Source organism: Aspergillus sydowii (genome assembly GCF_001890705.1).
Source record: "Aspergillus sydowii CBS 593.65 unplaced genomic scaffold ASPSYscaffold_7, whole genome shotgun sequence".
In the NCBI taxonomy this organism is placed as follows: domain Eukaryota; kingdom Fungi; phylum Ascomycota; class Eurotiomycetes; order Eurotiales; family Aspergillaceae; genus Aspergillus; species Aspergillus sydowii.
In genome coordinates this window covers 1,291,325-1,304,573 of record NW_024467865.1, presented here as the reverse complement: position 1 = coordinate 1,304,573, position 13,249 = coordinate 1,291,325, and the positions used below count along the sequence as shown (strand labels likewise).

At 47.5% G+C, this 13,249-nt stretch overlaps 4 protein-coding genes across 4 annotated transcripts; 1 reads left to right on the top strand and 3 right to left on the bottom strand.

The window, feature by feature from the left end:
• Positions 1–3: 3 nt before the first annotated feature.
• On the bottom strand, positions 4–2,038 carry ASPSYDRAFT_32930 (putative ARF GTPase activator (Csx2); the record flags this gene model as incomplete). The annotated part of the gene is made up of 3 exons (XM_040845035.1): positions 4–1,716; positions 1,786–1,916; positions 1,975–2,038. The coding sequence occupies 3 exons, from the start codon at positions 2,036–2,038 to the stop codon at positions 4–6; spliced, it is 1,908 nt and encodes a 635-aa protein (XP_040701603.1).
• A 1,020-nt stretch (positions 2,039–3,058) lies between these two features.
• ASPSYDRAFT_1088954 (C2 domain protein) lies at positions 3,059–5,604 on the bottom strand. The gene has a single exon (XM_040839893.1). It carries the CDS (start codon positions 5,121–5,123, stop codon positions 3,267–3,269), a length of 1,857 nt encoding a protein of 618 aa, XP_040701602.1. The 5' UTR covers positions 5,124–5,604; the 3' UTR covers positions 3,059–3,266.
• Positions 5,605–5,634: 30 nt separating this feature from the next.
• On the bottom strand, positions 5,635–9,739 carry ASPSYDRAFT_47020 (DNA repair protein RAD16). The gene is made up of 11 exons (XM_040847354.1): positions 9,296–9,739; positions 8,312–9,201; positions 7,929–8,258; positions 7,769–7,877; positions 7,642–7,716; positions 7,530–7,588; positions 7,260–7,480; positions 7,156–7,202; positions 6,980–7,106; positions 6,179–6,931; positions 5,635–6,122 (listed from the first exon to the last, which is right to left on the bottom strand). The coding sequence occupies exons 1-11, from the start codon at positions 9,342–9,344 to the stop codon at positions 5,891–5,893; spliced, it is 2,892 nt and encodes a 963-aa protein (XP_040701601.1). The 5' UTR covers positions 9,345–9,739; the 3' UTR covers positions 5,635–5,890.
• Positions 9,492–12,218, top strand: rad7 (DNA repair protein Rad7, protein). The gene is made up of 6 exons (XM_040847353.1): positions 9,492–9,849; positions 9,898–9,936; positions 9,986–10,013; positions 10,072–10,617; positions 10,670–10,835; positions 10,907–12,218. Coding segments are annotated over exons 1-6 (1,782 nt in total). The 5' UTR covers positions 9,492–9,847; the 3' UTR covers positions 11,908–12,218.
• Positions 12,219–13,249: the final 1,031 nt, after the last annotated feature.

The window sequence follows — 13,249 nt, the reverse complement described above, 5'->3', positions numbered from 1 at the left end:
AGATTAGCCTTCATACTGATTCGCGGATACTCCAGAAAACGTACTGCTTGAATTCGTGACTGGGGTTGCAGCAGGCGCCCCGACGGGAGTGCTGGTGGGAGCAGTCGCTTGAGTTGACGTAGACGAGTTGTTGCTTGTGACACTCCGTAGCTGAGACCCGGTGCTATCGGCACGGCCTAGATCTCCCTCTGGCTTCTGATTTCCATTACTGCTACCAACTAACGTTGATGCCGCGCTCGAGCTGGTGGGCGCATCGGGTTCAAGGTACGTGTTGCTGCTCTTCTCCAAAGCACGTCGTTTCTCCTCCCTCTCCGTTCTTTGAAACTGGAATTCCTTGTCCGCTTGATTCACCTCGTGGATAAGAGCATCAAGCTGTGGGACCATGTCGTCCACATTCTTAGCAGCGGCAAGGAAGGTCTTTGCTTGTGTATCCGCATATTTGGTGAGATGGGAAAGAACCTCCTGTTCCTTACGGCCACCATGTAGATCTTGCATGAACGAAGAGTAGTCAAACCGTCTCAACTCAAAATTTCGCCGCTTCGCCTGGTATTTGGAGTCACTTTCTGCCCGCTTCTTCTCCTTTAGAGAGTCCTGTCGTTGCCCGAGATAGCGACCAACGTATGCATAATAGTCCCTACTCTCTTCCTCAAACTCCTTCTTTTTCGCCTCGGCTTGCTTGATGTCATTAGTATAAAGCTTCAAGAGGGGTTCAATCACCAGTTTTTGAAGTTGCAGGGCGTTAAGTCGTTCGTAATTCAGTATTTGCCGCGAAATCTTCTCAAAGTAGTGGTCCAAGGCCGGTTGGATTGCGTTCGCATTTGATGTTGATGCATCGCCGAGCGCGGATAAAAACGCTTCTACAGCCTCATTGCAGGCCGCCTGGGCTTGATGGGCGGCTTCGGCCTTCTTCAGTACCTTCTTGATCTTGGCGCGCATGTTCCCTGTCTTCTGTTCTAATGCTTTCATTGTAGCACGGAATAAGGGTCCATCTTCGACCACGCTCATATCCTCGCCGGGCCGCGAATGAGGGAGGTCTACCTTGACTGGCGCGGGGGCCGCAGCAGCTGGAGGCCCCTCACTGACTTCCGGGGGTGTGCCCGGCGCAACCTGAACCTGGGTGTTCGATGAAGCATCCGCATCGCTAGAATGTGACAAGACTGAATGTGAAGAAGGGACACGGTTGCGAGCCGGGATATGGACTTCCAGGTTTGGAGAAGTAATCTGCGGGCTAGGAGGCGGTCGAGCGGTGTTTTGTACCCAAAAGGAAAAATAAGCGAGTGTGTTGAGGCGATTAGCTCTCTGGTCATAATCCAAGAAGCTACAGCTATTTCTCCAACCACCGCCCTTGTCTTCTGTGATTTTGGGGGGCTTCCATTTCCAAGACCAGTCAAACTGAACGGAGGGGCTGCTTTCGGTCGAGAAATCGCCCACTAGCTGAACATTCGAGTTATTCTGCAGGTTTGGATTTGCGTGGAATTCTCGTGTGACCAGATTGTCGAGTTCCTTCGAGTTGGGCGCATGCGCAAATGTCAGTCCCGTCAGTACAGTGTCGGCTAACTCGGGCAAAGAAGTCGAAACTCCGTTAACAGTAGAATTTGTGACATTCCCCGTTTGCGTCTGTCTAAGGATGAATGTGAATTTAAAACTGAGCTCGTCATCGTTATTTAAGCGCAAGAGAAAGGAGGGTGTAGGAGCAGAGGGAGGGGAGTCGGGATCCTGTATTGAATTGGAGCTGTTAGTTAAGGACAATGTTTCCAGGCGATGTTGCTTAATTGTTTGACTTACCTGTATATATTCAATCAAGCTGTCGTCACCAGGTTCTCTCTTCGCATTATACCTGGTGGCAGGGAACGAGTTTGGAACGAGATTCAAAAGCACGCGGCGAGAATTAGATATCGTTACGGATGCGATCGTTACTGGTAAATTCAAGTCAACCGCAGTTCATCGTCGATCGCACGAACAGAAGGGCCATACGTTTATTCTGATCCTTGAAATACAGGCTCCCCGAATCCTCAAGCCGACTTCCGACAATCCCCATTGTAGAAAGCTCAAAGCGTCAAGTCGTCGTTCGGAGGATCAAGTCCGCAGAGGAAACCGGGGCAGTTGTAAGGTCACCATCGGCGGTCTGCGCGCCTTCAGTTTGGTTTTAGAGAAAAGACTGGACTGTTGTTGATGCGCGGTCGAATCCCAACTGCCACCCAACTCAGATCATGAGCGAGTGGCCCGTGATGGTAAACGCAAGGGCAGGATGCTGTGAATAACGATCGACGGAGATGGAAGAACGCAATCGGAGCAGATGTGGACGAGATTAAATGAGTTGAGTGGGGAAGATGGAGCCACCACCAGTGTTTCAGTGTTTCTCACTCTTGATCATTCACCGGTTCGACCTTGGTCCAGCACGCGGGAAGTCGGGCGCTTTTGACGATAGATAGCAGGTTCGTTAAGGTCCGGTGATTGGGGGCGGTTGAGAAGCTGAGCAGGGAGCGGATGAGGTTAGATCGATAAGACGGGGAGTTGGAAGAGGAGAGAAGATATGTTTGAGGCTGTGGAGGATGCCGAGGGAGAAGAGGAGTTGAGATCGGCTTGGAGGGGGCTTAGACTTGGATTGAATGAGTCTTGACTCTGGACTCTTAGGATTCTTGCCGTCGAACTACCCCTCGATCGAAATGCCTGAAGCGGGATAGATTCCTCTTTAGCGCCGCATCTAATTCTTTATTTTCCGATTCTATTTCTGAGCGCTGAGATTTCATGATGGCGACAACGTGGATGGTTTTTACTAATGCTTTATTGACGCGGTTAATTCGCCTCTTTGTTATTTCTTCCCTCCCCTGATGATTTTGTGCCATCATTTGCGGCTCCGACCGTAGTCAATTGAAAGCCCCATCGCATACACGAGCAATACACATACCTTGATGATTATATATAGTATATTTGTCAGAACATACCACACGATTATAGTTGGCGAAACAATAGCCTAACAAAACCAAGCGATAATGGTATTACACAAGGCTACCCAACCTCACCACTTTGCCTATCCGCAGCTTCTCATTAAGAATAACACCATTAACATATAGGAATAATGATAGCCACTGGCTGTATACACGTTATGAAGCTGGTCTAGGTGAACAGTAGACAGGCAAACAACGAGGGGTCGAATCTCGTAATGAAGGCTTTGAAGGTGAAAGAAAGTAAGGGAAAAAGAAAGGAAAAGAACATGGGAATAGCTCCATAGGGGCTATCTGAAAAATCAAAGTGGCATAGGGGTATCAATGTTGAGCTCCAGCACCGCTGATTGTCATCCTTTCCATGCCAGCTGTAGCCTCATGGGGGTTCGAGGACTCCACCTTCTTTCCAGAGCTGCCATGCATCTCTTCATCCCCCTGCGCCCATCTCAAGACTTGCCCTCTGACATCACGCATCTCATGCATTTTCTTGGAAAAGTCCCTTCTCTGTTTTTGCTCTAGCCCACTGCGCTCGTTCAACTCGTCCTCGTCAGAGCTTGAGATGGAAAACGCAGAAGACGAAGAAGAAGAAGACCTGCTTCTTTGCTGGAGGAAGGCCATCTGGGCACCCGTGCTGTGTTTCAATTCTCTCTGCTCATTCTTGAGCTCCTGCATCCGCTCCGCATCAGCCTGGCAATCCAAAGTCGTGATGTGAAGTTCAGGAAGGTTAGACGATAAGAACTGCTTTAGAAGATACAGATAGTGAGCGTTTGGACGGTAGGTACCACTATCGTTGTCTATGAAGAGTTCATATCCACTCGGATTCGTTGATATCTCCATCTCCTCGCCCTCGTTATCCACAACATACTCTGTGGAAGATCGATTCGACGCCAAAGAGTGAGATCGGTGGCGGCGTTTGCGCCGTCGAATAAAAAATTCTCCAGAATAGGCAATATAGACGGAGACATTGCTGTGCATAGTGTGTTTGCTCAACAGATCAATACCGAACTCCTTTCCTGTTTCTGTGAAACGAAACTGGCCATCGAGGGTGAGGACATAGGTGAAGATTCTACCTCCTTGCCCGTAATGGACAAATTCAAGGAATTTCTGCGTCATTTCCACACAGGGGTTCTCGAAGTGACCATCTAACGTCGCCCTGTCAAAATTATAGATTCTCTCATGCTGATGATGAAGAGCTCTGTTGAGGATCCGCCCTCGAATGGTATGTGAGGTGAACATTCCCGCCACGAAAGGTCTAAATTCCACGTATCGATGATACAGTTCTGTGGGCACGGGCCCCTTTAGTTGGATCTGTATAGCTTGGAAACTAAAATGAAAAGTATTAGATTGGGAAGTGCAAGATGGATGGGGTTGCTTTGGCGGAAACAGTGGGACATACTTGTACCGATTGACTGTTTTCTTCCCATCCTGACTTTGAACAGCATCCTTTGTTCCAATTAATCTACCGATCAACGGCGAGAAATGTTTGAACCAGTAATTTGGCCCCAGGGTATAAACTTGTGCGCCATTCGTGCCCGGGGTCTTTCCCAGACATTCAACGCTCATGACTATATGGGATGCGGTGTCAAGACGTCGCGAAGCGATAGAGGCGATATTTCCAAATAGATAGACTCGCTTGCTGCCAGTGTGCTTTTTCAGCCGGAAAGGCTGCTCACGGATGCCGGCCCATTGTTCGTTAATTGAATCCACCTGAATATAGGCATTTCCCAATTTGTCGTCGTGATCTGCCGCATCCTCATCGTAGAGGCGACATTTGAGCCGAAACCCAGACTCGGGGACATTGGCAACGATCCATTCCTTTTCCCAAACGGGATCCCGATTCTTACGCACAGTGGGAGTTCTGAAAGTTGGGAATGGATCCTGTTTATGTCGTTGCGGAACATCAACGCTCAACGTGGCATGGATATACGGATCGGATGAGAAAGTGCCAAAATCGGCGCAAGGGAGGTTGACCCCGCGATGGAATGTAAACTTTAGCGTATAGCCGGGCGGCGCACTGGGAAATGGCGTGCTGTCAAACCCTCCCGCAGGCTCACCATGTTGTGAACCTCCGCTCATAGCGACAGCCTGTTGTTGTAATTTGTCTGCCTTACCAACTAGCTTCGGCCCATATTTGTCGCCTAAATGTTGTGGGCGTGCTTGTGCTTGTGCGTCTTCCATTATTTACGAAATCGGGAGCGGCGAAGGTTATGGCGAATCTGCGCCAGGGTCGTTTCGCTGCTGCCTGTTGATAGAACTAGGAGTCCGGAGAAGCAAAAGAAAACAGGGCTGAGACTCGGAGAGCAAAGGGGAAGCTAATAATAATCATGGAGGAAAAAAGGAAGACGGGCACAGGCTCCATGTCTCTCTTTTAAAAGGGAAGAGTCCACGCCATAATAACAATTTGACAGGGCCCTGAGTTCAGGAGCAAACCTGAAATGACGACTCGACGAACCCCCTCAACGGAAGGCGAAGTCGTCCCACTCAGCCTTACCGACGGAAGGCTAAGCTTTTGCCAATTCACGCTCGGAGAATCTCGCATGGTACGTAATAATCGGAGTCTGACGGTTGAAGGGCTACTCCGAACTGAGCAAAAGGGGTTTCGAGGATGTGCCGACTTGAAGATGGTACCGAAAAGAGTTCCTGGGTCTTCCCACTACGACAAAATTTTTCTTTGATTGTTTTTTTCGCGCTCGCATAAACTTTGTAGATTTGCTAATATTAATTGCGAACGTCCCTGGCGGCCTGGCACCACATGTTCCCCGCGCCCCCGTCTCCACTGCGAAAATTATTTCTGCTGCCTGAAAACCGCGGTTCGAAAGAAGCAAAAACAAAAGGTAAGCCAGGCTGCACGGCCTCAAGCCCAGCCCTATATCGCTGATGCCTGTCTGTGGCTGTGTAAGGATAGGAATAGAAGGAAGATATGCAGACTCGGAGTCGTAGTGCAACTATGAGCCCCGGAATAAGAACTGCATATCCTCTGGGGTGAGCTTTTCCAGCGCTTCCCCTTGGTCCTTGTTGATGGTACCATTAATCATGTTCGCCTTCTTTTCCTGAAGCATGACGATCCGTGACTCCACCGAGTCTTCAATGCATAACCGCGTAATAACGCACGGTCGGCGTTGACCAATTCGATGACAACGGTCGGCGCTCTGCCATTCTGCTGCAGGGTTCCACCACCTAGAAACCGTCAGTGATAAGACCTATAGTAAACTGGTCACAGATTGGAGACGTACGGATCCACGATGAAGACCCTTGATGCCTCCGTGAGGTTCAGGGCTACTCCACCTGCCTTGAGAGATACGAGGAAAACCTCAACATCCACATTATTCATGAAGTAGTCAATTGACTTTTGGCGCTGTGCAGGTGTCATGGTTCCATCAAGCATCACTGTGTTGAAGCCTGCTCTGCGAAGGCGCCATTCAACTAATTGTAACATCGACGTGAACTGGGAGAAAACGATAGATTTGAGAGTCTGCTTCTTGCTGCGCAGCTTGTAAAGTTCGTAAACAAGCATTTCGATCTTTGTCGACGACGTCCAATCCTCCATTCGAATTCTGTTGACAATCGAGTTCTTTTTGATATGATCTTCATGTTGTTCCATATCTGGCTGCTCTAGGTCGATCGAGAGCGGAATGTGACACCGAGGACAGTCAACGACAGAGTCCGTGTCAAACGATTGAATATAGTCCTTCACACAACGTCGACAAAAGTCGTGATGGCACCGTGATCGAATAGCTTCCTCTGCTGGTTCATCGCAGATACTGCACACAAGAACGTTTTGTCCACCTTCGGCATGTTTCTTCAGAATGAGATCCGGGTGGTTCGCAACTTGTCGCATTTGCATGATAAGTCCAAAAATATTAGCATAATTGTTCAACATCACACCACGGCTCACGTAGGTGTCGAATTGTCTAGAAGAGTTTGTCATGATACTTCGAGAGAAATCACGTTCGATCTCTCCGAAGAATTCATTATGTAGAATCACACTACGCAGGTCAGTAAATATATTTCACTAATGCGTAAGAGATACTAACCGTTTCGGTGGAAGTTCCATCGAAGCTGTGTGGTCCCGTTTAACCCGGCGCAGCATGATCCTATCGGTGATCAGCCGTAGCTTCACCAGAGCCTCCTTCCGCGCTTCCATGTCATCTCTTTCGGTGACTAACACTTGTTAAATGGATAAAAGCGAAAGGTTAGATCTTGTGCTTACTAGGATTGAGTATCTCCTGATTGAAAACTGATACATGACTGAAGCCACTAGAATGATCGTCAACACGGAAATTCCAAGTGACGGCTATATGGGGTATACGGTACCTGTGTCTGCATTTCGCGCATCGCTTCTCGGCATCCTGTGACCAGTGAAGTTCTTGACACTTGCATTGCTTACAGAAGTAGCAAGCAAAAGGCCGGACTTCTAGAAATCGCAGCAAAGAGAAAAACTCCCCAATTCGATTCTGAACGGGTGTACCAGAAAGGCACCACTTGTAGTTAGAATTGAGTGCGAAGCAGGCACGAGCAACACTTGTCGTACGTTGCTATTGAAATCAGCGTAATTCTCTATGAAAATGACAAAGATAATATTACCTTGATACTGTGAGCTTCGTCTAGAATGAGCCTGTGATAATGAATGGAATGAATAACACCTTGAGAATGTTAAAAAAACATAAGAACGTAGTTTGATGGAGCAGATTCTTACTATCTTCCTTAACAATGCCATCGTTGCGGTTCCAGCCCTTCCACTCTTTCCGATGAATTGATTCTAGGCCAGAGTCTACATAACAGTCAGACAGAAAGCAATCGGAGCTCCAACGGGGGATACAAACAGGATATCATGATGACATCGTATTTTTCGAGGTCTTTTTTTGAAAGGCCCTTGACTTTGGAGTTAGTGTTATGATAGACGAGAACTTGGAGTTTCCCATCTGTATATTCCTGTGACATGTATTAGAGCGATATCCAGTATTTTGAGTAGAGCCAATGAACCTTGATTTCTGATTGCCACTGCATCAAAGCAACCGGCGGAACCACAACGAGCGACGGCCTACCTGCCGGATAATCCGACATAAGAAGCGAAACGGCTTGTATGGTTTTACCCATGCCCATTTCGTCACCTAATAGTCCGCCTTTGTATTGTGTTTTTTCCTGCCGGGTCATCCAATTTAAACCCTCGAGCTGAAACGGCTTGAGTGTCCTCGATATACCCACAGGCTGTGCTGCTGGCTCGGGGGTAATGGGAGGATCGTTCTTCAAATCATTCCACATAGTTGTAATAGTTGGGTGTTGCTTTTCGAGTTTCTGACGCTCTTTATAAGCCTGGACGCTTTGGTTAGCCTAGCCTCTTTGAATATATTCTCCACATATCTCACGCGAGAGCTCATCCCAGAGGCAAGCGCGCTTGCGAGACCGGCAGACAGCTGTCTTCGAGACATTAATCTCCGAATTCTAGTGTTATTGGTCCGTGAAGCCCTCTGCACAATCAATGGCTCCTCCTCACTCGCAGAGTTAGAAGCAGAGTCGCTTTGATAAGTATAATCGTCTAAATGCTCTTCAGAGCCCTCATTCAAGAAATCATCACTGTCCGGAATCACAGGTTTGGTGTTCAATCGACGAGATGCCCTGAGTTTCTTTGGAGGCAACGGTTTTTCCAGATCTTCTTCGTATAATTCGTCATAATCTATTTCACTTAGTGGACTATCGTCATCCTCAGACCCGCCGATTTCCGGGATAGAATTGTCAGAAGATTTCCGGCGCTTTGGAATGTTCTGTTGATATTCCTGTAGTTGTAAATTCCTCGCCAGTGCTGCATCTGCGTTTTCGGGCGTGAAATAGTCGTCTGTCTCTGTCGCTGCGGACCGCTTTACGCCCCTCTTCGCACCTAGAGACATATTACTTGAACGCAATTCTTGCGCTCTGGCAGAGGCGCTAACTCTCTTCGAGCGCCCAATGTCCGACTCGGCGGGAGTAACAGCAGCACTAGTTGCTGGCGTATCGTATCCGGTTATCCCGTCTGCAGACGTATCCTCGGCGGCAACGGAGGAAGAGGGGGAACGGCGGTACTTCAATGGGATGGCAACTTCAACCTTTGCTAACCTAGCAACACCAGGAGGTTTTGAGACACCTGAAGATAACAACTCATCCTCGCTATCTGCAATCTCCCGTTGGTTCTCGAGGCTCTCGACTTTCGGGGTGGAGGGTGCTGTCTGAGCTAGTCTCAACGAGGTGCGCCTGGACGAGGACGAGGGCGGAACATCTGGGGCTGTGGTATTTAATAAGTCAACTTTTAAGGCTTGTGATTGAGACGCAAAGATAGTATCAAAGTAGAACAAAGATGGTTAGTTCTAGTGTCTTACCACTGAAAGCAGCAGACCCCTGCGTTGTTTCCAGCTTTCTCCTTGCCATGATGGAGTACGAGACCCACGAGCTGTTTGAAGCAGAATAATCCGACAGTAAAACGAGTGTTATGACCTGGACACGACCTGAATATAGAGCCAACTCGCCCGAATGCGAACTGGAGGGCAGCTTGAAACCTGGCAGGGTTCTAGGCTCCCTTCTCCCGCGCAGGCACCTTCACCCCAGGTATAGGTTAATAATCAAGAAACCCAAGTTTGGAAAAGGAAAAAAGTTTTCCAACCGATAATTCACTGGATCATTTTTGCTGCCAAGGATCACGGAATTAGCCACCGAGAAGTGATTCGTCGAAAACCTCCTTTCATTGCCGTTTTTGCCTCTCGTCCCTGGAGTTGGAGGAGTTCGTATCCCCGAAACACGAGATCCGGCTGACAACGAACTTTCTCGCGTTAAGTGGAACGCGAAATCACCACGAGTCCTGTGACTTGAGAAACCATCTAATACCTCAGTTTTCGATACCTTTTCAACATTTTCGCTTTTTTTCTTATATCAAAATGTAAGATATATATGACATGCTTTGATTTTAATTACTGATCGTCAGCAGGTCAGGTCGAAGGCAAACAAGGAATCAAATTAGGGGCCCGTATGTCACTTCATGCTCATTTCCCCCGGTGAAAACTAATGAAGTTCAGCCATTCTGCCCTCACTGATTTCCTCGCTGTAAGTCGTCGATGTCCGTTTCCATGCTTCGAGATTTACTCACATCAAATGTTGTCAGTCCAACAACATCTCTGCGGCGCAAATTCATGAAGACTACCAACGGAGATTAAGAGAGGCGGAGGACCACGCCAACGAGGAACACGAAGAGCAGCCTGCAGACGATGATGAGTATGAAGATGAGGTTAGTGAGACGCCCGAGGAGAGAAAGAAGCGCAAGCGGAAAGAGACAGCTGCGCTTGCAAAAATCAAGCGGAGCAAGGAGTTTGCTCGTCGCAAGGCTCGACGTACAGGCGAGCCAGATGATGATGATTATGATGATGACTTCATCGCGAAAGAGATGATGAATGAACGCTCTCGGCCAATGCCTGGCCAGCTAGAAAACTGTGAAATTTGCAGCAAGCGTTTTACCGTCACGCCATATAGTAAAACAGGGCCTAATGGGGGTCTACTCTGCGCAAAATGTTCCAAGGAGGTTGGGGACAAAGAAAAGAAATCTCAGCCTAAGAAGAGAGGCCCAAGGACTGGTCGGCGTCAAAACCAAAGTGACCTTCTCGATGGAATTGCTCAATACGGTGCTTTGAGCCTGGTGGAGATGTGTACTAAGGTGTGTATACCTCACCTTTAGTAACGCGTTGCCGAGTTAATATTCTTTGCAGAAAGTCGCCGATAATATCAACAATATCGAGGAATTCGGCGATTTGCCATGGCAACTTTTACGCCGTCTTAGCCAGATCCTATCAAAACGACGAGCTTTGACCCCGAGAACCTTGAATCTTTTTCTTCGGCCCGATCTAGGTTTCATTGATATCTGCGATTCGGGAAGTAAGTTAGGATCATAGTCCAATGTCTTCCCGTTAAATGATACTGTAAACTCTTCTGACTCAGTTACCTAGAGCTCGAGACCGACGACTTCCAAAAAGTTTTCACGTTCATGCCGGCTTTGACTAACGTCAACCTCCGGTTTGCTGGACAGTTGAAAGACAATGTCATGGACTATATAATTGACCAGAACCTCAATATAAACCATTTGCAACTGGATGCTGCAAATTTGGTGTCTGATTCGCGTTGGCGAAAATTGTTTGAGAAACTAGGTGGCCGACTCGAGACTCTCAGGTTATCGAACTTGGACTTCTCTTTAGACGACGAGAGTATCGAGGTTATGTGCCAATCTTGTACCCGACTTCGACGCCTAAAGCTCATTGATTGCTGGAAGATGTCCGATCGTTCGCTTCAAGCAATTTCAACCTTGCAGTCCCTAGAGCGGCTGTCGTTAACCCTGATCAAGGAAACAAAAGCCGAGAGTCTTCTTGTTTTGGTGTCTAAAATTGGACCAAATCTACGGACATTATCCCTGCGAGGGTTTCCACAAGCTGATGATACACTACTCGAGGTGATACACGACAAGTGTAGGTTCTTGTCAAAACTTAGGTTGTCTGACAATTCCACTTGCACGGACAAGGGGTTTACCAAGCTATTTGAAGACTGGTCGAACTCATCGTTGGAAGTTGTGGACCTCTCGTCGACACGAGATGTGGATAATTCAAATCCCGAGGGGCCGGCGGAAGCAACTGGCCTTGCGTCAAACGGGTTCGTTGCCCTTATGCGCCACTCTGGCTCAACTATACAGAAATTGAATATCGCATCTTGCCGTCACATAACTTATGCCGCGTTCGAAGAGGTATTTGCGGAGGGCAAGAGCTATCCTAACCTGAGAGAGCTAGACGTCTCGTTCCATACCGTCATGGATGATTACCTCGTGGGCCGTATTTTCAGATGCTGCCCAGCAATCCAGAAGGTCGTTGCTTTTGCATGCTTTAACGTACGAGAGGTCAGGGTTCCCAAAGGGGTGGCATTAATTGGAGGTTTACGTGCCCAAGATCCTATCCTCTCTTGACGGTTCTTATTCTCTTTTAACGTTCTGGCTTAAGTTGTGTTAGCTCCCAGACAGAGTTAACTAATCACTATTACTCACAGCTCATATTACTCCGAGTTCTTTCTATTTTAGTTTTACCAGAGCTGGCATCTGCTCTAAAATTATCTGCTTTGCCCATTCTTATCAGTCCTGGGGACTATAAATGAATTGCATTTACAACAGTGTGCTTGTTTTTACGGTCTATAATAGCCTGCAAACAGCATAGCGTAAAAGGGATAGTGCGCTTGGGGTGGTAGTAATGCGAATAGTCGGTAAATATGGTTCCAGTTGCTCTGGTGCTCCATATTAAGTTCGTGAATATAGATGATATACCAGGAGATACTGTTATTACTAGTAAGGACGACGGAACAAACTCTTTACTACAACCCTGGAAACACACCACTACGAGTGGGATTTTAAACGAGGAAATCACCTACCACTGAGTCAGTGACTGGCAGATACTGTTAATCAAGATGAAGCCGATATTCATGAAACAGCGCCATCAAGAACTCGAGATAACCTGATAACTGATAAGACGATCTGAATATGGAACCCACCTCCGACTTCCAATCTGTCGAGGCTGTTGGAGAAATGCAGAAAGTCGACCAATGATAATCGGTGATTCTCACATGAGCACCGAGGCTGTTCAAACGCGATTAGTGCATATGCATAGTGAGGAGTTTCGTAAGTTAGCTAGCTAGCTTAGTTAACGTAATTCCCGGTCGGTTCGTGCATCCCGGTCGGTTCGTGCAACTCCAAAAANNCAAACGCGTCAACCACCCACCAACTTCAACTACCCACCATGCCACGAAAAGCGCGTAAAACGAAGCAAGAATTGATTGAGCAAGAGGGCAGACTTCAATGCGCCTTAAATGATTTAAAAAACCAAAAAATTTCAAATCCTCGCCAAGCTGCTTTGATTTATAATCTACCTCCTCAAACCCTACGTGATCNACTAAAGGGACTTCAATCTCAACCAGAACTCCGCAACCACAAGAGTAGGCTATCTGTAAGACAAGAAGATGCATTAATAGTATAAATAGTATCACTTGATATATATGGCGCTGCCCCAAGGCACTTTTAAGTACGAGAGATGGCCAATATTATCCTAGGTGCTGATTCTGTCGCCCCCCCAAAGCCAGTAGGAAAGAACTGGGTAACAGAGTTTACCAAGCGTCACCCGGAGATCAAAAGCAGATTTACTAGAAAGATCAATCACCAAAGAGTACTATGTAAAGATCCGAAGGTTATTAGTGCTTTTTTCGACGAGTTGCAGAAGGTTAAAGATCAGTATGGTATCGTGGATGAAGATATCTATAACTTT

Bases quoted from the DNA above. Each gene is read 5' to 3' on its own strand.
- ASPSYDRAFT_1088954 (XM_040839893.1), bottom strand. From the start codon at position 5,123: ATGGAAGACGCACAAGCACAAGCACGCCCACAACATTTAGGCGACAAA.
- ASPSYDRAFT_47020 (XM_040847354.1), bottom strand. From the start codon at position 9,344: ATGGCAAGGAGAAAGCTGGAAACAACGCAGGGGTCTGCTGCTTTCAGT. The intron at 9,202-9,295 runs GTAAGACACTAG...TAAATACCACAG, and splicing joins GGGGTCTGCTGCTTTCAGTG to CCCCAGATGTTCCGCCCTCG. The intron at 7,589-7,641 runs GTAAGAATCTGC...AACATTCTCAAG, and splicing joins TGGCATTGTTAAGGAAGATA to GTGTTATTCATTCCATTCAT.
- rad7 (XM_040847353.1), top strand. The intron at 10,618-10,669 runs GTGTGTATACCT...TATTCTTTGCAG, and splicing joins TGGTGGAGATGTGTACTAAG to AAAGTCGCCGATAATATCAA. The intron at 10,836-10,906 runs GTAAGTTAGGAT...TCAGTTACCTAG, and splicing joins TGATATCTGCGATTCGGGAA to AGCTCGAGACCGACGACTTC.